At 33.8% G+C, this 22,011-nt stretch overlaps 1 protein-coding gene and 1 long non-coding RNA gene across 2 annotated transcripts; one reads left to right on the forward strand and one right to left on the reverse strand.

The window, feature by feature from the left end:
• The first annotated feature begins 86 nt into the window (after window positions 1–86).
• LOC120251551 (adoMet-dependent rRNA methyltransferase spb1) lies at window positions 87–6,240 on the forward strand. The gene is made up of 11 exons (XM_039260108.1): window positions 87–624; window positions 1,187–1,234; window positions 1,311–1,466; window positions 1,562–1,608; window positions 2,235–2,391; window positions 2,465–2,526; window positions 2,737–2,950; window positions 3,025–3,114; window positions 4,173–4,318; window positions 4,454–4,583; window positions 5,118–6,240. The coding sequence occupies exons 1-11, from the start codon at window positions 145–147 to the stop codon at window positions 6,135–6,137; spliced, it is 2,550 nt and encodes an 849-aa protein (XP_039116042.1). The 5' UTR covers window positions 87–144; the 3' UTR covers window positions 6,138–6,240.
• LOC120251552 lies at window positions 6,223–10,251 on the reverse strand. The gene is made up of 2 exons (XR_005533442.1): window positions 10,202–10,251; window positions 6,223–6,414 (listed from the first exon to the last, which is right to left on the reverse strand). It is a non-coding gene; the product is annotated as an uncharacterized LOC120251552 (long non-coding RNA).
• Window positions 10,252–22,011: the final 11,760 nt, after the last annotated feature.

The following is a 22,011-nucleotide window of genomic DNA, read 5'->3' on the forward strand; positions in this document are numbered from 1 at the left end:
AAAAAATTTAAAATTCTCGCCACTCGCATCACCACTGACCCAAGCAAGGGACACATAAACCAAAAATAAATATATATAAACGTATAAAACCCTTAGATAAATATCCAAAACCCTAGAGGCGTCGCCGCTGTCGGCGCGGCCGCGATGGGCAAAGCAAAGACGAAGGGCAAGCAGAGGCTTGACAAGTTCTACCACCTCGCCAAGGAGCAAGGCTACCGCTCCCGTGCTGCCTTCAAGCTCCACCAGCTTGACGCCAAGTACTCCCTTCTCTCCTCCTCCCGCTCCGTCCTTGACCTCTGTGCCGCCCCCGGAGGATGGCTCCAGGTCGCCGTTCGTCGCGCTCCTGTCGGTGCCTTCATTCTCGGTGTTGATCTCCACCCTATCCGCCCTATCAAGGGTGCGGAGTCCATCGTTGAGGACATCACCACCCCGCGATGTCGCTCTACGATTAAGCGTCTCATGGGGCAGCATGGAGTGTCGGCGTTTAACCTTGTTTTGCATGATGGGTCTCCCAATGTTGGTGGTGCTTGGGCGCAGGAAGCTACAAGCCAATCTGCATTGGTTGTTGATTCGATACGCCTTGCTACAGAATTCTTGGCTCCCCAGGGCACCTTCGTCACCAAGGTTTGATCGGAAAAATGAAAAAAAATTGATTTTGTTTTTACTTTTTATTTCTATTTTTTATCATGTTGTGCAATTGCTTGTCTTTAGATGTACTTGTTATCATTGGGAATATAGAACCATGGTATTGGAGAATTTTTGAGTGTTTAGTGGCATTAGGATTTTGGATAGGTGTCAACTATCTTGAGCAATTAGAAGATATATGGAATTAAATCTTATGAAACTGGTGCTTCTGCTTTGATGTAGGATCATGAAATTGGAGAAATTAACTTAATGGAGACGGGAATGAGTAGTGACGATAATCCTTTTTTTGGTTCTGGAAGTGTGATTTCTTTTTTTCCTTCTTGAAGAAATTGGAGGGTTTTTGATATACTAATGTAATCATGAAGATTTAGAAGTCCTGAATTTATTTGTTTCTTGTGTTATTTGTTTATGTAACTCCAGTTTTTCTTGACATTTCTGGTGCTCATGTCGGTTTTCTTATACTTCCTGTTAAGTTATTGTTTCTTTGATAACAATTTCTCTTGATGTTCACTTGTTCAGTTTAAATCATTTTGTATTTCAGGTTTTTAGATCACAAGACTACAGTGCAATTATCTACTGTATGAAACAGGTAATTGCCTCTGATTATTTGTGTTGACCTTGGTTTTTTTTTTTGACACTTATTAACTAAATCCCATAATTTGCAGCTTTTTGAGAAGGTTGAGGTTACTAAACCTGTTGCCAGTCGTAGTACTTCTGCAGAAATTTATGTTATTGGTTTAAAATACAAGGCCCCTGCAAAGATTGACCCCCGTCTTCTTGATGTGAAACACCTGTTTCAAGGGGTCACAGATACTCCTAAGGTAGCTTTCCCTGCATTTGTAGTCAGTTTATTGATTTAATTAATCTTGATGTATTAAATAGCTTCTACCATGTTTAATTTTTATCTTTCACACAGGTGGTGGATGTTCTTAGAGGAACCAAACAAAAGAGAAATCGTGAAGGGTAAGCGGTTTTTCAATAGATGTGCATTCTATATAAGGTATATGATTTAGCTGATGTTGCAAACTATGTTAAAGCAGGTCATAATGTCTGTCTTCATAACATGATTTTCAGATAAAACACTTGATATTATTATCATTTTGTGCTCCATGCGCTGTTTAATGTATATCTTAAACATGTTGCTGCTGTTATCATATATTTGTAATAAATGCACATATAGTCACTTAAATGGAATCATTTACTTTTTGATGTATAAGCCTGCTACATACTGTGATTATATTTTTATTTACAGCTTTGTTTTGGGTTAATTATGTTAATCTTGTCTTATATTTTGCATCAATTTATTCTTCAACTACTAAAAAACTTCGAGACCTATCTGAACTATGTGGAATTAATGATGCCAGGTTTAGCAATTTATTCTTTCTCATCTTTGCCTTCAAATCCATTCTAGTTCTTCAATCAAATATCTTCAAGATAGCTGTTTTATGGCTTGTTTTTCATATGGTATCTTCTGTCAGAAGCAGTGATATAGGCTGAGTGGAGTCGCATTTCTGGAAAGGCTCTAGTGTATGACTATGGATAAATGTGATCCAGATATTCTGAAATCTCTGCTTATTTTCATGGTGTAGTTATGAGGATGGGAGTTCCATTTTGAGGAAGGTTGGCAAAGCTTCAGACTTTATTTGGTCAGAAACACCACTGGAGTTTCTTGGTTCAGTGACAGAGTTGTCTTTTGTAGACCCAGCATGTTTGTCTATCAAGAACCATGAATTAACTTCAGAGGAGGTAATTGGTCAAATCATTTATTCTCAATCACTCTATATTTTCTCCTAAACGAAGGACTGGCTTAATTCACCAGGTTAGATCATTATGTGCGGATTTATGTGTGCTGGACAAACATAGCTTCAAGCATCTCCTAAAGTAAGTTGAGCATTTTTTTTGTTTGTTATATATCTGAGGTCAACATTTCAAAGATAGATTTGATACATGGTATTACCAGTGTAGGCTCTAATATATATATTTCTACCTTAACCTTATTTGCTATTCTTTCACCTGGTTTTATTCTAAGCAACTGGTTTCTCCAATGGGAATCCCTGATGAGTTTTGTTTTTCTTTATTTATTATGCACAGATGGCGTATGCGCATAAGAAAGGAACTCTTGTCTAGTAAGAAAGTTGCTTCTAAAGCTGCTGAAACAGAGAATGGCACAAAGTGCAATGTGGATGAAGATGATGTAAAAGGAAATGAGGATGATCGGCTACTAGGTGAAATGGAAGAGCTAACATTTGCTCTGGAACATAAGAAAAAGAGACAGAAAAAACTTCTTGCAAAACGCCGAGCTAAGGTTTGTTTTAATTGGATAAATTTAGTAAATTTCATATAAATTTTGCTGATGCCTTCTTTTACATAAATTTACAGGATAAGGTTCGCAAAGCAACTGGGATGCAGGTTGATGCCACAGAAGATAGTTACAATGACAATTCATTATTTTCTCTCTCCTCCATTAAGGTTTGTTCTTATTTTTTTAATTAAAGTACCTTGTATACTTCGATTGTTTGCATAGATGACTTACCTTCATGCTTCAAGCTTTTGGTGTATATTTCATTACTCCTAATAAGGTGCACCATGTACTTACCCATAAGATGTTGGTGAGAAGGTTCATGCAGCGTATGGTTATGCTTTGTATTCATCATGGAGAACCATATTGCTATAGGGATCAAGCTTTTTGTTTGTAACTTTTGTCTGAATTTTCATGTCTTTTGATGATTAAAGATAATGCACCATATAATTTCCCATAATTTATGTTTGAGAAGTTTTATGCAATATATTGTTATAGGCCTCCATTGAACTTAACAAAGAATCTAGGTAAAGGTATCAAGCATTTAGTTTCTAACTCATGCTTTATTTAATAATTATCCTTTAGAAACAAATTCAGCATAGATTGTGGTTGTGGGAAGTAATGCGCTCGAGTTTTTGGCTAACTTTTTGCATAGTTTTTCATTCTTTGATTTAGTTTTCCTGATATTTTCCCTTCAAATTAGTTACTTTTTGACTTCTGTTCGCAAGTTTTTGTGTTTGGAAGATGTTGAAGATCTTATAATATCAGGTGAAGAGCGCATGCATACTACTCTTCAATGATACATTATATATCTTTTTCTTTCAGCTTGCTTTAGAACATTGTGACAGAGTAGATGAAAATCTACTAACATGAAGCAGACTCAATATTGTACTGGAATTCTTTGGCACTCAGGTTATTTGATTTCGTTTTAGCCATATTACTGCTGAAGTATTATGTTACACCTTTGCATTGGGCAGATTAGAATTATTCCTAGTGGTCTTGTTTACTTCCACATTTTGAACTTCAGAGTTGAATGTTCTGGTATTTGGTTCATTCATTGCTTTTCCATATTGCCACTGAAGTATTGCTTTTCAATTATTTGCATTGTTGTTTATTTCCACATTTTGAAGTGGAAAGCCAATTGTTGCATTGTTTGTGAAGCAATTTTTGATTTGGACAGTAGCTGGTTAAAATTTTGTGAGCTGATCATTTTGCTTGTTGTGTTCAGGGGAAGAAGGAACTGTCTGCCATCCATACTGCAGAGCTCAATCATGAAGATGGTGAATTCACGGACAGTGAAAATGAAGAAATGCGTGCTGCTGTTTACCATGATACCGTTGATAGCCCGGGGGATTCTGATGAAGATCAAAAGCGGTAATCTTTCCTTTTCTGAGACTTATATATGTTGAGTTGTATTTTTGAGGTATCAGTTCCTGTTGCAATGGTTCTTATTATTTCTCAATTCTCAGGAACTCATCCATGTCTAATCCTAACTAAATTCTCTAACAGGTATGATGAACAACTTGAGGAAATGCTTGACCAAGCTTATGAACGATACATAACTAGAAAGGGTGGGAGCACAAAACCAACCAAACGAGCTAAGCGGGTTGCCTCTACTGACGGTGCTGATTTGATGGAGGTATGATTTCTGACTTTGAAATGAAAACTCAGATTTTCATGTCAGGGTATAAGATATCCACTGCCAGTACTTAGTGATTGACACATTGAAATAGATGGAGGTAATGGGTGAGCGCATTATTTTCTTATTTATTAGTCTTTTGTTCTTACTCACTCATGAGCATTCAAAAAATCTTGCTGCCAACAATTAATTAGTTATTTTGTTCCAAGGTCTTTGTGTGACTGATGTAATAATGGGGATTGATATCTGATATTTCTTCATATCTGTTGAATTCATTTGGAATCGCTTTTACTGTCACTAGGCTCACCAATTTTATGTTAATGCTTATTTGACAATATTATGCTGTGCATATTCATCTATTAACAAGGTTCTTTCTTCCCTGTAATTTGATATGCTTTCTGGTAATTCTTCTTTGTTGGAATTTTACTAGAGCTTGGATGTAGTTTGCCCACACATCTCATGTGTGTTTTTTCTAATGCCAAATGTGTTTTTATTCTTAACTAATCTTTTTATATTGTCTGGCCATCAAAACAGGGAGGTGATGATGATGATGTGGCTCCATCGGATTATGATTCTGACCATGATGAGAATGGCCAGGAGATGAACCCTCTCATGGTGTCTTTGCATGAGGATGAACCGGCAACTCAAGAGCAAATCATGGACAAGTGGTTTAGTCAAGATGTGTTTGCTCGAGCTGCAACACAAGGAGAGTTTGAAAAAAGTGACAGTGATGATGAAGGAGAGGAGCACTTGCCCAGAATGTCCAAAAAGATAAAAGACAAGGCGGCTGGTGGCAAAGGCCTCACTAAACCAAAATCTCGGGTTTCACAGCAAGAAGATTTTGAAATCGTTCCCGCTGAACCTATAAAAGCAAGTGATGATGATGATGATTCATCCTCTGATACATCAGAGGATTTAGATGATCTTGAAAAGGCTGAAATATCAGCTCTGGGGGTGAAGATGTTAAGGAAGAAGCTGAGGAATCAGATAATTGATGATGGCTACAGTAGATATATGTTTGATGATGATGAAGACCAGCTTCCATTATGGTTTGTGCAGGAAGAGAAGAAGCACTCCCAGCCTATGAAACCTGTGACAAGGGAGGAGGTTGCCGCCATGAGAGCTCAGTTCAGAGAGATTGATGCTCGACCAGCGAAGAAGGTGGCAGAGGCCAAAGCTCGAAAGAAACGTATTGCAATGAAGAAGATGGAGAATGCTCGTCAGAAGGCAAATGCAATCTCCGACCAGACTGACATCTCTGAGCGGTCAAAAGATAAGATGATCAATCAACTCTACAAGAAGGCAATGCCAAAGAGGCCCCAGAAGGAGTATGTTGTCGCAAAGAAGGGGGTTCAGGTGAAGCCTGGTAAGGGAAAGGTCTTGGTTGATCGGCGAATGAAGAAGGATGCAAGGTCTCGTGGGGCGGGGAAGTCAGGTAAGGGTAAGAAGATGAAAGGCGGTGCCAAAGGGAAGGTAAAAGGCCAGAGGAATAGAGGAGCTTCGAAAGCTCCTTCAAAAGGAAATAAAGGTGGCCGCAAGGGAATGAAGGCCTAAAAAAGCTGCACTCTGGCTGTATTTTTACTGTCTTCTTCAAAGGATGATGAAAACTGTTTTACCAATCTATTTAGAGCTCAAAAAGTTTTTTTTTTTTTGGCTACTTTTATGAGGCAATCTGCTTACAGCTTCTCAATTTCTTGAGTTGTACTTCTTTCCTTGTTTCACTTTTGGGCTTGTGATAATTTTGATAGGCAGGCTATAATGTTGTGCTTGTGGCTGTCTTCGAATTTCAATGCTTTATTCAGAAGACATTTACATGTAAAGTGGTTCCATACTGACATGTAGACATGGCCACTGTTTAGGAACCGCCGGTTATAAACCTTGAACCGGAACCGAACCGTCTAGGCAAGGTTCTTGGCGGTTCGGTTTCGGTTCCGGTTCTGGCGGTTTGGTTCTACGGTTCCGGTTTGACTGGTTCATACTGTTTCGGTTTTTTTAACTAAATAATTCAATAATTCAAATTAATTAACACAAAAAAATACAAGAATTAATTTAATATTAATATAAGATAGTAGGTTAAGTTAGTAGGTATACTAGTATACCCGAGGTTTTCAATGTTTTATTTATTTTGTTGTTATTATTTTTTTAATGTTCATGTATGTTATCTGCTTTTTTTCTTTTAGGAATTGTTTTTTTATCCTTTTTCTTTTTGATTTCTAGTATACTTATATAAGTTTGCATAGTTTACTAAATTGAAAAATCTTGGGAGTTTTATCTATATATTGGAATATATATATATATATCTTTAAATGGTCAACAAAATCAGGCAAATTGATATATATACACATATATATTCATGTTTATTTTATTTTTATTTATTTATATTTTTTTAAGGAAAAATTACTGCTTTACTCCCTCGATAATTTCAAAAACTTCCCAAATGTACTCGTGAGTTTTGCATACCCTCGAACAACCCTTCCTTTATTGTTTCACTTCCTTTTTACCCCCTGCATTATGAAATTCCATCATTGCCCTTAAACCTTTTTGCATACATTTTTTTCATTCTTTTTGCATTCCTTTTTGACGTACTCATTTCTTAAACAGAGCTCATTTCTTAAAAGCAGAGCTCATTTCTTAAACAGAGAGTTCATTTCTTAAACGAAACCTCATTTCTTAAACGAAAAACTCATTTCTTAAACGAAACCTCATTTTTTTAAACATAAAACTCATTTTTTTAAACAAAAAAACATTAATATTTAAACGGAAAAAAACAAATATTTACATGATAAATTAATCCTGGATATAAAACCAATTAATCTTGGCCACTCGTACATATTTAAATAGAAACAACGATATTTAAGCACTTTTTTTAAAGCGTAAAGCGCAATATATTAAGCGAAACATCGATAGTTAAACAAAGACAAACAAGCATATAAAGCAGAGAACTCATTTCTTAAACGGAGAGCTTATTTTTTTTAAACAAAGACCTCATTTTTTTAAACGAAACCTCATTGAGTAGGGACATTGAGTATCTCATCGTCGTCGATCTCGCGTGAGCAGCTGAGTCTTGAGCTCCGGGATCCGGGCGAGCGATCTCGAAGGTGGCATGCTCGTGTGGGGTCTTAAAGGAGAAATCTTTATTGGCGTTGGCGATCCGGGTTGGCGACGTTCCTCGGCGGTCGGAGTGGTGAGGTCTTCGATGGCGACGTCGGATAAGACGGGTCGAACTTGAACGGAACCATTCTCGATCGCGGAGACCGCAACATGGATAGCAATAGGGTTAGGGTTAGGGGATCATTCCGGGGTTTGGATCCATGGTGCCTAAGTCGGTGACGGGAACGGAGGGAGGAAGCGGTGCCGATGAGGGTTCGATCTCGCCGTCTTCGTCTTCATCTTCATCGTCTTCCCTGTCGTCGACCTCATCTCTTTTCATCTTCTTCGTCAGTCGACCTCGGGGAAGACCGCATGCTCCTCGTCGTCGAGCTGAAGGCATCGAAAGGTTGCACTCGTACATATTTAAATAGAAACAACGATATTTAAGCACTTTTTTTAAACGCAAAACGCAATATATTAAAAGCGAAACATCGATAGTTAAACAAAGACAAACAAGCATATAAACAGAGAACTCATTTCTTAAAGCAGAGAACTCATTTCTTAAACAGAGAGCTTATTTTTTTAAAGCAGAGACCTCATTGAGTAGGGGACATTGAGTATCTCATCGTCGCCGATCTCGTCGCGAACGCTGAGTCTTTCGAGCTCCGGATCCGGGCGAGCGATCTCGGCGTGGCTTTCGCTCGTGGGGTCTTAAAGGAGAAATCTTTTATCGGCGTTGGCGATCCGGTTGGGCGACGTTCCTCGGCGGTCCGGAGTGGTGAGGTCTTCGGTGGCGACGTCGGATAAGACGGGCTGAACTTGAACGGAACCATTCTCGACTGCGGAGACCGCAACATGGATAGCAATAGGGTTAGGGTTAGGGATCATTCCGGGGTTTGGATCCATGGTGCCTAAGTCGCGATGGCGAGCGGAGGGAGGAAGCGGCGCCGATGAGGGTTCGATCTCGCCGTCTTCGTCTTCGTCTTCATCGTCTTCCCTGTCGTCGACCTCATCTCTTTCATCTTCTTCGTCGCTGACCTCGGGGAAGACCGCGATGCTCCTCGTTGTCGAGCGAAGGCATCGAAAGGTTGCACCTTTTTCTCTGAACATGAAATCCCATTTTTCATGCAACGTGACTGTGATTGTGAGCCGCATGCTTTGTCTCACTGGCCCAGTCCAACTGCAATAAAGAGATTTTGGGGGTGATAAATACACCACAAAAAACTCATTTCTTAAACAGAGACCTCATTTTTTTAAACAAAACCCTCATTTCTTAAACAGAAAACTCATTTCTTAAACAGAGACCTCATTTTTTTAAACAGAAACCTCTTTTCTTAAACAGAAAACTCATTTCTTAAACAGAAAACTCAATTTTTTAAACAAAAAACTCATTTTTTTAAATAGAAAACTCATTTTTTAAACAGGAAACTCATTTTTTAAACAGAACCTCATACCTCATATTTTAAATAGAAGCTTCATTTTCAAATAGAAACTCATTGTACCCAAGGGCATTATAGTCAAACCCTGTCACACTTGCCATAACTTCCCACGCAAGGGACAATTTCGTCCAAAAAATTCCAAATTAACTCTATCAATCACTATTAGATGTTTGGGGGGTTTAAAAAATCATTGTATTCAAAAGGAAGGGGTTTTTGAGGAGTGCAAAACTAACGGGGTGTTTTTGGCAATATTGTAAACTTACAAGGTGTTTTTGGCAATTTCCACTTTTTTTTAATGATTCAAATGTTTTACATGAGAGCATTTTACTCAGTATATTTTCATTTATATAAAATAAATATAATTTAATATAAACTACGTTAATTTTATAAGTTTCAAAAGAGAAGATATATAAAGTCTAGTCTTTGTTTTTTATATTAAATTATAAAAATAATATAGAAATCTACTAAAGAATTGAATATTTAAGTACTTCTCGTTAATTAAATTGTTTTAATAAATTCATATTTAATTTGTAACTAATAATTTGTGACATAATCAATTAATTATAACTTATCCTCTTGCATGAGTAACAAAGTTTTGCATGGCTTAATACATATAAGTTGGACGAATGTCACAAATCAGACCTAATCGGCTAATCAAGTATTCAGAATCAGACCTAATCAATAATCAATTTGGTTAATATCTTTAATTAATTATTTAAAATATCTTTAAACATGCAATTACTTAATTAATTACTAATTAATGATATTAACAAAATAAAAACCTAATCATAAATGACATTATTTATATAGTATGACATTATTCATATTATATTTATATAATATAATATGAACTTTTGTTTTGAACCTTTGGTTGAACCGTATGTGGAACTGCCGGTTGAACCGCATATGGAACCGTCGGTTGAACCACCGGTTCCACGGTTTTTAAATTTTGAAACCGGAACCGAACCTTATATGAAGGTTCCGGTTCCGGTTTTAGGACGGTTACGGTTTTTCCGGTTCCGGTTCCGGTTTTTGGCGGTTCGGTTCCGGTTCGGTTCCACGGTTTCGGTTCAAAATGGCCACGTCTACTGACATGAGCGGTGATGGCCTGGAAATTGTTAATTTCTGTAACATATCATACCTTATTATAATATTTTTATTTTTATTTTTAATGAAATTTTGTTATTTTAGGAGATGTGATAAATTTTAAATCTGAAATCCTAAACTTTAGACACTAAATCCTAGATCAACAAATTGGAGAGGCGCCGGCATTTTCTACATGGTAAAGACAAAATCCTAGATCAACAAATTGGGGAGGCTCTGGCATTTTGCATGGTAAAAACGTCAAGCTATTTATAAAATTAAGAAAGCAAATAAAAACAGTTCTCAAATGGAGAAAAAAGAAATAGTTTATACATTTTTCTTTTTTATCTTATGTATATCACAAACTGTATAAGATTACAAAACCTCTATTTATAGATTAATATGCATATAGAGATGTAGGAAGATGAAGAGACATGAGAAGATGAAGTGGTTTGGGAGGTTTGGGAGCTGAAAATGTTTAATAGTTTGGGGATACAAAGACTTATATATGCACTAATAGGCATCCACTTTAATTAATGTTTCATGACGCTCCCTTGGATGCCCATAATAAAAAAAATGCCTCGTTAAAACCTCCCAATAGAATAAAAAAGAGTACATTATCCTTAGTATACGTTATAATCGCTGCTTCATTAAAAACCTTACTTGAAAAATTCAATGGGAAAAACCATGGTTAAGGAAAACCATACACAACATGCATGACAATATCAATTGAGATCTTTGAGTTGACGAACTCCAATATTATGGACAAACTTTTCAAATATTGTAATAGGAAGTGCTTTGGTAAACAAATCTGCTAGATTATCACTTGAACGGACTTGTTGAATATTAATATCACCATTCTTCTCAAGATCATGAGTAAAAAAGAATTTTGGTGAAATATGTTTTGTTCAATCCTCTTTAATATATCCGTCTTTCAGTTGGGTAATACATGCAACATTATCTTTATATAGGACTGTTGAGGGTCATTTTTCTTGAAAACAAAGCACAAGTCCATTGAATGTGTTGAATTGCAGATCTTAATTAGACGCATTCTCGGCTTGGCTCATGTATTGCTAAAATTTCTGCATGATTAGATGATGTGGCAGTTATAGTTTGTTTCATAGATCGCCATGACATAGTTGTACCATCACATGTAAACAAATATCCTGTTTGTGATCGGCCATTATGTGGGTCAGATAAATACTAAATATCTGTATAACCAATTAAATATTATTTATATTTATTTGGGGAAAACAAACCCATATCCATTGTTCCTCGAAGGTAATGAAGTATATGTTTTACTCATTCTAATGCTTTCATGTGGGACAAGAACTATATCTTGTTAACAAATTAACAGCTAATGATATATCAGGTCTTGTGCTACCAGCAAGATACATTAGTGTTCCGATTGCACTAAGATATGGTACTTCAAAAACAAGTAGTTCCTTATCATTTTCCCCAGGTCAAAAAGGGTCTTTATTCACATTTAGTGACCTTATGACCATCGGAGTAGTCAATGGATGTGATTTATCCATATAAAATCGTTTCAATACTTTCATAGTGTGAGCTTTTTGATGCACAAAAATCTCATTTTTCAAATATTCAATTTGCAACTCAAGGCAAAACTTTGTTCTCCCAAGATCCTTTATCTTAAATTCTTTCTTTAACTAATTTACTGTCTTTTGAAGCTCTTTTGGAGTTCCAATAATACTTAAGTCGTCAACATAAACTGCAATTATAACATACTCATTAATTCCAGATTTTTTTTATAAAAATACATGGATAAATAGGATCATTTTTAGATTTTTTTTATTAAATATTCAGTAAGACGATTATACCACATGCGTCCAGATTGTTTCAGTCAATACAATGACTTATTTAATTTGATTGAATAATGTTCTTGATAAGTTGAATCGCATGCTTCAAGCATTTTAAATCCTTCAAGGAGTTATATATATATATATATATATATATTTCACTATCAAATGACCCACATAAATAAGCTGTAACTACGCAAATCGAGTCCTTCATATACTGCCAGACTAATTAAGTATTAAAAGGTAGTTACATCCACCACAGGTTTCATCATAGTCAATGCTAGGTCTTCGTGAAAATCTTTGATCCACAAGTTGTGCCTTATATCTCATAATTTCACCTTTCTCATTTCGGTTTCGCACAAATACCCATTTATATCCAATTGGCTTTACACTTTTAGGTGTACGAACAATAGGTAAAAAAAAAAACTTTTAGTTTTCCAAGTAAGTTTAATTTTGACTCAATTACATCTTTCCATTTTGGCTAGTCATTTCTTTGTTTGCAGAGTTTGGTTCATGATTCTCATTATTTAGCGCTATATTATTTGCAAAAATATTGTCAACGTTGACTTTATTTCAGTTCCATTTTATTCCATTTAGAACATAATTGATAGAGATCTCTTTATTTTCACAAATTTTAGGTACCTGTGTATCTTTTGGAACTAAAATATTGTTTAGAATTTGGACTATTCTAAATACTCTTCTAGAGTTATTTTATTCTCGATTTGGCCATTTAGTTTCTTAGCTCCTTTTGAGGATTTTTATCTTTGGAACTTATAGGCCTGCCACCCTTCATGCGTGCTTTGGATTTATTTGTGATATTAATTTATTCTACAGGGACATCAAATTTCATTGGAGAATTAACAATTGGTATATGTGATTTAGTCACATTCTTTGGGTAAGTAAATGCATCTGGTAGTTGTTCAGCTAAACTTTTTAAATGAATTATCTTTTGAACTTCTAGGTCATATTGTTTAGTAAGAGGAGGATCATGATAAGATAATGACAATTCATTCAAACTAATCTCTTTTACCAATTGTTTACTTTCTCCCCTTAATGTTGAAAAAACTAATTCATCAAAATGACAATCAATGAATTGAGCTTTGAATAAATCACCTGTTAATGGTTATTATAGATGGAGTCTCATACCCAACATAAATTCCTAACCTCCTTTGAAGGACTGTCTTAGTGTGTTGTGGTGGAGCAATTGGAACATAAACACACATCTAAAAATTCTTAGATGGGAAATATTAGGTTCTTGACCAAAAACTAATTGTAAAACGGAGTATTTATGATAATTTGTCGGTCTGATGCGAATTAAAGATGATGCATGCAAAATAGCATGCCCCCAACAAGAAATTGAAAATTTTGTTCTCATAAGCAATGACCTTGTAATTAATTAAGCACAAAAGCTTGACAAGTGATTCTACAAGACCATTCTATGTATGAACATGTTCTATAGGATATTCGACATAAATTACAGTAGTCATTAAAAGTTTGAGAAGTAAATGTACCAACATTATCAAGGCATATTTTAATAATTGGATAATTAGGAAATTGTACTTGTAATCGAATTAATTGAGCAAGCAATCAAGAAAATGCTTAGTTGCATGTTGATAAAAAACATACATGGGACCATCATGCCCATGTGAATGCTCAATTATTTTTCGCATTATAATTGATCTGGGATGACCCAACCATCATGCCAAACAATGAATGTATTATAATTTGTAAGCTTGTGATTTATGATAGCATATGTTTCAGTTATACTAATATATGTGTAGTACAAACCAGAGGAAGATGCATGTAATTTTTCTACTATACATTCTTTATCTGAGATCAAACTTACAATATAAAGATATTTAATATTTCTCTTATTTGTTGTCTTAATATGATATCTATTTCGGTGGATATCTTTCAAACTTAGCAAGTTTCTTTGAGACTTGGTAGAATATAATGCACTATTGATATAAAATTTTGTTCCGCCTGGTAATGACAAATTAACTCTTCCGGAGACTTGGATTAACTTTGTACTACCTGATATAGTACTGACATTGGCTTTTTTGCATTACTAAATAAGAGAAGTTTTTTTTTTGTTTTTAAGGATGGTGTGAGTTGTTGCATTATCAGGGAGATGCATATTTTCACTCAAATGAATACTCATTTCCCATCATCAATTAAATAATTAATCTTCTCTTCAGGATATATTAGGAAGTTAGTAATATCCAAATGAGTATAATCAATATGGCAATGATCAAGATAATCTTTATAAGAAAAATTTATCTCTATCTTTTCCTCTTTGTCTTGAGTAATTCTTGGTAAAGATCAATAAGATATTTTAAATTATTTCAAAGAATAAGTGGGTCTTTTACCGTAAGGTATTCAGTTTTCAATCCTTTACAGATCATGGCTTTGGCCTTATCTTGGTTGGATACTTTATTCCTTTCTATGATTGTGTCTTCAGGACCATTTGCATCCAAATGAATTTCATTATCTAACACCCATGATAAATAATTCTTCCCCGTAATGTCAAGAGCCACAAATTCAAGTTTTACAATATTAGACATATTGATATTATCACATAAATATAAGATAAGTCAAATAATATCAAATATCATGAGAATCGAATTATTGTGAAAGCAAGTATGAATATATAAAAACCATGCATATTCTATTACTTGTTATTAGGAGATCTATGATAACCAAGATCAAAACAATTTACCTCAAAGCTTGATGTATATACAAATAAAGACAATACCCAAGTGGAGAGAAGAGAAATAGACAACTTTTTATTCACTTTCCTTCTTTGTATCATGTATATCACATCTATATTGTACAAGATTACAAAGCCTCTATTTATAGGGTAAGATGCATATGAAAATCACAACTATTAAACTTCCTCATAAATATTATAGGAAGATGAAGAGGTTTGAGAGTTTGGGGAGATAAAAAGGTTTAGGAGTTTGGGGATATGAATAGTTATACATTAATAAGCATCCACTTTAATTAATGTTTCAGAACAAAGCTGTATTTTTCTCTTATGCAGAGGATTTGAATAACCTATTTTTATTGATGGCTTGAAGGTTTCAATTTATTTTTGAAGAGAAATATTTTGCAATGAAATTGATTAAATTTTGATATAAAAGGTATTTTTATTAATATCAAGAATTTTTACTTACAAAATATATTTATTTATATAATTAAGTTTTATAAAAAAATAAAGTATGTGCTACTCCCCATAGTTCCACTCTATTTCACTGACTAACTTAATTAAAATATTTATTTAATTTCTTAGTAAATTTTCATTAAATTACTAATTCATAACTTGGGAAAGATATAAGAGCTTCAGTCCATTTTAAGATTATTAATTATTTTAAAATTTAATTAAAATTTAATATTACAAAGAATTATGAAAAAATATGTTTTATATAGATTATGTATTGTGGGGCCCTTTATCTTCACCTGACCACCCGACTTTTAATTAAGGTCAATTGGTAAAAATGATGGATCACAAATTAAAATTTAATTACTTTAGTAATTTAGATAATTGCGGTTCATGAATTTCATTGGGGGCAAGCCCCTAATATTAATTAGCTCAGACTTTGTGGTAAAAGCCTTATATTAAAAAAACAAGTGTGAATGAGAATGATTGGACAAACATAAAAATTAATTTTTATTGACTTCAAACAACATATTAGTGTCAAGAAATTTTTTAATTTTCAAGTGTGAATGAGAATGATTGGTTTCAAACACTAATATATTAAAAGCCTTATATTAAAAAAACAAGTGTGAATGAGAATGATTGGACAAACATAAAAATTAATTTTGTATTGACTTCAAACAACATAAAAATTAATTTCTATTTCTTAATTTTTTTATACTCCCATAATTGGGTTAGTGTTCTTAACTCTTTCACGAAGAGTATGTTGAAATAGGCCTCTCTTAAGTTTGTTGATCTCGACCTTTCTTGTAGATCTCGGGCTTCCTTGAGCTCCTTTAGTTCATATCTCAACACATTTTTATGAATTTTTCATTATTTCTATTTACCTCTATGAGTTTCAAAACCTCACGGTAGGTTTCGAGAAATTTTCACGAATTTTTCATTACTCTTGTTCACCTTCGTGAGTGTCAAGAACTCATAGTAGGCTTGAAAGAGTTTTCAATGATTTTATCACTCTAATTCACTCTTGTGAGTGTGAAGATTTTATAGTAAGCTTGAAAGAGTTTTTAATGATTTTATTACTCTAATTCATCCCTATGAATGTCAAAACCTCACCGTAGGCTTCATAAGAGCTTTCATAGATTTTCATTACTCAATCTATCCTTATGAGTGTTAACATTTCATAATAGGCTTCAATTTTTTGTTTTTTATAAATTTTCCAATATTCCAATTTGCCCTTTTGAGTGTTAAGACATCGCAGTTAGCTTCAAGGAGGTTCTCATAATCTTTTTTCCCTCTTATCCACGCCCATGAATGTCAAGATCTTATGGTAGGTTATAGAAAGGTTTTATAGATTTTTCTTCCTATTTACCCCCATGAATGTCAAGACCTCATGGTAAGTTTCAAAAATGTTTCATTGACTTTATTTCTCCTATGCACCCCCATGAGTGTCAAGATCTCATGGTAACTTTTAAAAAGGTTTTTATAGATTTTTTTTTATCCACTTCATGAGTGTCAAGATCTCATGGTAGGTTTGAAGAAGGTTTTTATAGATTTTTCATCCTATCCACTTCCATGAGTGTCATCAAGACCTCATGGTAGGTTTTAAAAAAATTTTCTATAAAATTTTTCATTAACTCCAATCCACTCCTATGAGTGTCAGTAGGTAATGAACGTCTCCTTAAGACCTTATAGTAAGCTTCGGGGGAGATGTCATGAAATTACCAAAATACCCATCATTTTCACTAAAAATCCATTTTCCTTTTTTTTTTTTTAAATTTTTGCATCTTAGCCCCTCTGGTGTTTTTTTTGCATATTAGACCCTAAGTTTTTTTTTATTTTCTCGACTAGACCCCTGAATCCTTCCATTTTCTCATTTCCCGTAATCTTTTGTAAATAAACCCTCGAATATAGTATTTTTGGTCCTTTCTCATAAATTTTGCATATAAATCCAAAGTCTGCACAATTTTGTCCTTTTTGGTAATTTCTTTAGGAATATATCTTTTTCTCTCTTACAGTGTTTTTTGACATAATCATGTATATAAATATATGCATACATGTGTGTGTAATATATACCATTTCATCTCTTTATTCTAAATTCAACCTATAACCCTAATATACAACTAGCATCATAAACACACACACACACACACACACACACACTACATTAAACCTAACAACCAAATATTCTTATGATCATCCACTAGACAACATCTTTCATATCTTGCTTACAAACCACATGACACTCCCAAATTCCTTAGATAATGATATGAGCGTTATTTTAAGTTATAACAATGACTTTCTGATATACGGATAATTATATATATGAACCTTTTACGCTTGCTTGTGTTAAAGAGCTAATGCAGTATGATCCATTTGAGAGGAATAAAGGTATTTATAATTGTGTGCAAAGTTAAGGAATAAATGCACCCGTGAATGAAGATGGAAATGAAGATGGGCTCTTAGTAAAAAATCTATGATATTTAAACTAAAGAACTTGATGGTTTGTCTTCTTTTCCTATGCAAATTTTTAAAACTCTTTCATGCTTCACAATGTCCATGACCACTTATAAGTTTCCTCCATATGTAATCAAGAGATTTTACATAACTATTTAATTATCAAGGGTTGACAACAAGCAGATCAGAAGATCATTCCATTATGCACAAAAATGATACTATAATTTTTTATCTGCTCTTCTTTCTAAAGGTAGAAGAACACTCACGATAATCATAGGAAATATATATATATATATATATATATATATATATATACACATAGATAAGGGTGGAATTTAAAATTTTGTCTCTCTAAGAATGAAAAGGATGCAAGGAAATATAGGGCAAAGGAAAAAAGAGAGAATGAAGATAGAGAGAAGAAAAAAACACATGGCATGTAGATCATAGGGATTTGAATCACAAGAGGCACATAAACACTACATACAAATAAGAACCTTAATCATGGAAGACATAGAATAAGGACCACATGCATGTGTGCATAAACACATAGCATGCATATGGTAGGCTGGATCATACATCTTAGCATGTAAATAAGAATCCCATCTCCAATCTACAACCCAAAATCCTAAATTTGGTTTTGTTACAGTAAACTATACTCCAACTAACCACAAACCTCAAATTTTACCCCAAAAAAGCATATTCACAAAATATTCCTTCCACATTTTTTTATATTATTATTACTATTCAATAAAAAGGATACTTGAAATTAATCATTTTTAACAATAATTTAATTAAATATTTATTACAATTTAATAATTCTAATAAAAATAAATTAAAAAAATTTACAACTATTTTTTTAATTTATGATTTAATTTATTTAAAAATTGAATTATGACTTTCTTAATTATCTTGATAAATAATGAAATTATTTTTTCATATAGTAGGAAAATATTTAATACATAAACACATGATTGATTACAATTTTAACAACATGAAAATTAATTAAATTAATAATTTTAATATTAATTAAATAATGAATTGCACGTAAATTAATATTGTAGATATATAATAACTAGTTATAATTATATTAATGAATTATTAATTTTATGATTTTAATTAGGTATGATACCCAAATTGGTCCATCTACTTTTATTTCTCTTCTCTTTTGGTCCCTCTACTCAGAAATGCTCCAAAATAGTTCTTTTACTCTTGAAAATGGTTTTACTTAGTCCCTTCTACTCTAAAATAGGCCAATTATTGGCTGTATTTTTCAAGAGGAACTAGATGGGAAGAGATTAAGGGTAGAGGGACTAAATTGGATCATTTTCAAGAGTAGAGAGATTAGTGGGGCGCATTTCTAAGTAGAGGGACCAAAAAAGAAGAGAGAGAAAAATAGAGGGATAAATTCGGGTATTATACCTTTTAATAACAATAATTTTAAAAAATAAAAAAAATGATTAAAAAATTAATATTTTTGTGAGACCCCAAATTTGGGATTACAATAGTGTGACCCCAAATTTAGGGCCAAATTTGGGTGTGGGTTGGAGCAACCTACACTCAAATTTGACCCCGAATTTGAGATTTGGGTCATCCATTAATGGAGATGACCTAAATCACAGAGGACATAGAATAGAGCCCGCATGCATGCATTATGGCTATTTTGATGTACAACCCTTGCTAATGGGTGTCACCATAATTTCATCTATATTTATTTGATCATGCATACATTTTCCTTTGACATCCTTACATAAGAGAACATACCTCTATTTCTTTTGTTGTTCGACAAACCTCATTTGTGCTTTTTCTAGTTCTCTGGCTCATTTCCAAATAAATAATAAAGGGACATCTTGTGGTAAAAAATAATAGAGGAATAAAAAGTTCATTCTCACTATAATAAAGAGACCATTTTGGTGATGACATATTTTTATTAAAATAATATAATTATTAAGCGCATATGTGGAAAGAAGAAATGATTGACGGACAGACTAAGCTACTAAAAATCTTAAGTATTCAATTGTGGGGTAAACTTCAAATCTGTATAGTAGAATTAAGATCCATTGGTAATGGTTAATCTTTACCTTTGGCCCATCTATTTAAATCGAGGCCCTAAGTTTTCAACAAAGCAAAGGGGTTTCAAACAATTAATAATGCTTTGCAAGATCCATTACCATTTGATGAATATTAATGAAACCATTTGATATCATGAAAATTTTATGTACTACTTGGACAAGCAGATGAGTGAAAAACATACTTAAAATGCTTCACAGAGCATTAAATGTTGAAAGTGAGGATATATCATGCCCTATAAAATAACAAATGGCTAAGTCTTATGCAACATTTTTCTATTTTATTCTTGCAAAGCTTAATATATTGTAATCATACATTACAACTTTCATTTTAAGCATAAATGAAGTGGATGAGTAATGGATTAAAAAAATCATCAGTGGTAACCTAAAGAAATCAGATCATATGTCACTGTGGAAGTACAACAGATGAAGAATTCAATTAATAGAGTTCCAACCACTAACAATAATTGCAGTCGGTCATTTTAAGATGAAGACTGATGAGGAAGTCGGGATGTTATCTCAAGTAGTTGGATTTTAGGTGGACTCCACTGATGATGATATACTAGCCGTTATGTCAAGATTCAATGAATGCCTAACAATTCATTGGGTTTTCATCCATCTGTCTTTGGCATAGGGTAGAACTCTACCTCCTCTGTCAATAAATCTATAACATTCGTTTAACTAAAATCTCTAGCAAAATTTGACTAAATTGCAAATGTGCAATTTTATGAATTATTAGCATTTATTTTTGCATACTTGAATAAAATAATATAATTATAAAGTGCATCTATGGAAAGAAGAAATGTCCGACAGACAGACAGACCTAAAAATATTAAGTCAATAGCAAAGTTCAATAATGTGGTAACCGTCAAATCTTTACCATAGAATTATGCTCCATTGGTAATGGTTCTCCTGCTTTTACTTTTGGAGCATCTATTTAAATCATAGCTCTTTTGACTCCACTGATGATGAGATACTGGCTGCCATATCAAGATGCAATGAAGACATGCTAGTCCATGTAGTTTTCAACCAACTGCCTTTGGCATAGGTAACTAGTTTAACGACATTCGAAGTTTTAGCCCTAAATATTATTTTTCTCCATTTCTATTCATAAAACTTTGTCATATACTGATGGGATAGTTTTGTTAAATGTAACATATGGATTATAAGAAGATTATTCGTTCTGCAAAGTGGAGAAATATATGTATGGCTTTTATCAATTAAATATCACTGACCTTGTAATGAACGACACATAGCCACTCTTTGTTCCTTTTGTTCCAGGACTTGTATCAAGCTGCTTGTTCGTTTTAGGGTTCAAATCATGGGTAAGAATATAGTGATTTTTCATTTGAAGCAGTATGTGCACCAAACTCTTAACCAGCGGTGAGACAAGTGACTGCAACTCACAACCTCATGCCAGAATGGTTGAAGATGAAAGGCGTTATTTCACAAAAACATAAACAGTGCAACATAGAAACAGAGTGCGAGTGCGAGTAAAAAAGACAAATACAGAGTGCCAGTACTTCAGAGAATGTCTCTGGAGATCTTACATATATAGACATAGCTGTTAGGCCGCAGCTATGAGAGTCAGCGGGCTAACTCTCTAATAATTTCCATGAAATGATATCGAGCGCATGGCCAATAGCGCGCCAACCCTGTTTATCCAAGTGCAATCACTAGATTGTCATTAAAGTTGAATTCTGATTCAAGGAGCTGTAGTTCAAGACTCAGCTCACCACTGTCTCTATCAGTTGGAAACTTTAATGAAAAGTTAAGATTTAAGTCTTCAAAGATACCTTAGCTTGATCTAGTGAAACCTAAGATTCAGGCTTTGTTCATTGCTTCTTTTCCTTTTGATCATATTATTATCTTGTTGAATTATTCTTTGATGTTGATCGTATTTAGGTTATGGTTGTAGTGGGGGATTATTGGAACTTGGCTTCAATATAACCAAACTTAAATCATAGGTTTTGTTTTAAAATGCCTTAGCCAGCAGACCCATCACATCCTCTCCCTAAAAAGCCACAACATTTCACATCCTAGCTTATAAAATATTTCATTCCTTTATTAACTAGGTTGTATCCTTTGATTGCATCCTTTGTGGTCCTTATAGCCGTTGGATTAACTCATATATAGAGAGTGATATGAGAAGCTGCAATGATGATCATCATTTTTCTTCCAAAAACCTGCAAGCTGTGAGATTAGAGAAGCTTTGATTTTCTTTTCCCATCATCTTCATCCCTTGAATCTTTATCATCGCTTGAATCTTCTGGGTGCACTTGGATTATTTCTCATCGCCGAATGTGCTAGGCGGGGAGT

This window comes from Dioscorea cayenensis, chromosome 20 (genome assembly GCF_009730915.1).
Source record: "Dioscorea cayenensis subsp. rotundata cultivar TDr96_F1 chromosome 20, TDr96_F1_v2_PseudoChromosome.rev07_lg8_w22 25.fasta, whole genome shotgun sequence".
NCBI classification, from domain to species: Eukaryota; Viridiplantae; Streptophyta; class Magnoliopsida; order Dioscoreales; family Dioscoreaceae; genus Dioscorea; species Dioscorea cayenensis.

Excerpts from the sequence above, each read along its gene's own strand:
- LOC120251551 (XM_039260108.1), top strand. The coding sequence starts at position 145 with ATGGGCAAAGCAAAGACGAAGGGCAAGCAGAGGCTTGACAAGTTCTAC. Across the intron at positions 2,527-2,736 it reads AGCTTCAAGCATCTCCTAAA|ATGGCGTATGCGCATAAGAA; the intron begins GTAAGTTGAGCA and ends TATTATGCACAG. Across the intron at positions 4,584-5,117 it reads ACGGTGCTGATTTGATGGAG|GGAGGTGATGATGATGATGT; the intron begins GTATGATTTCTG and ends CCATCAAAACAG.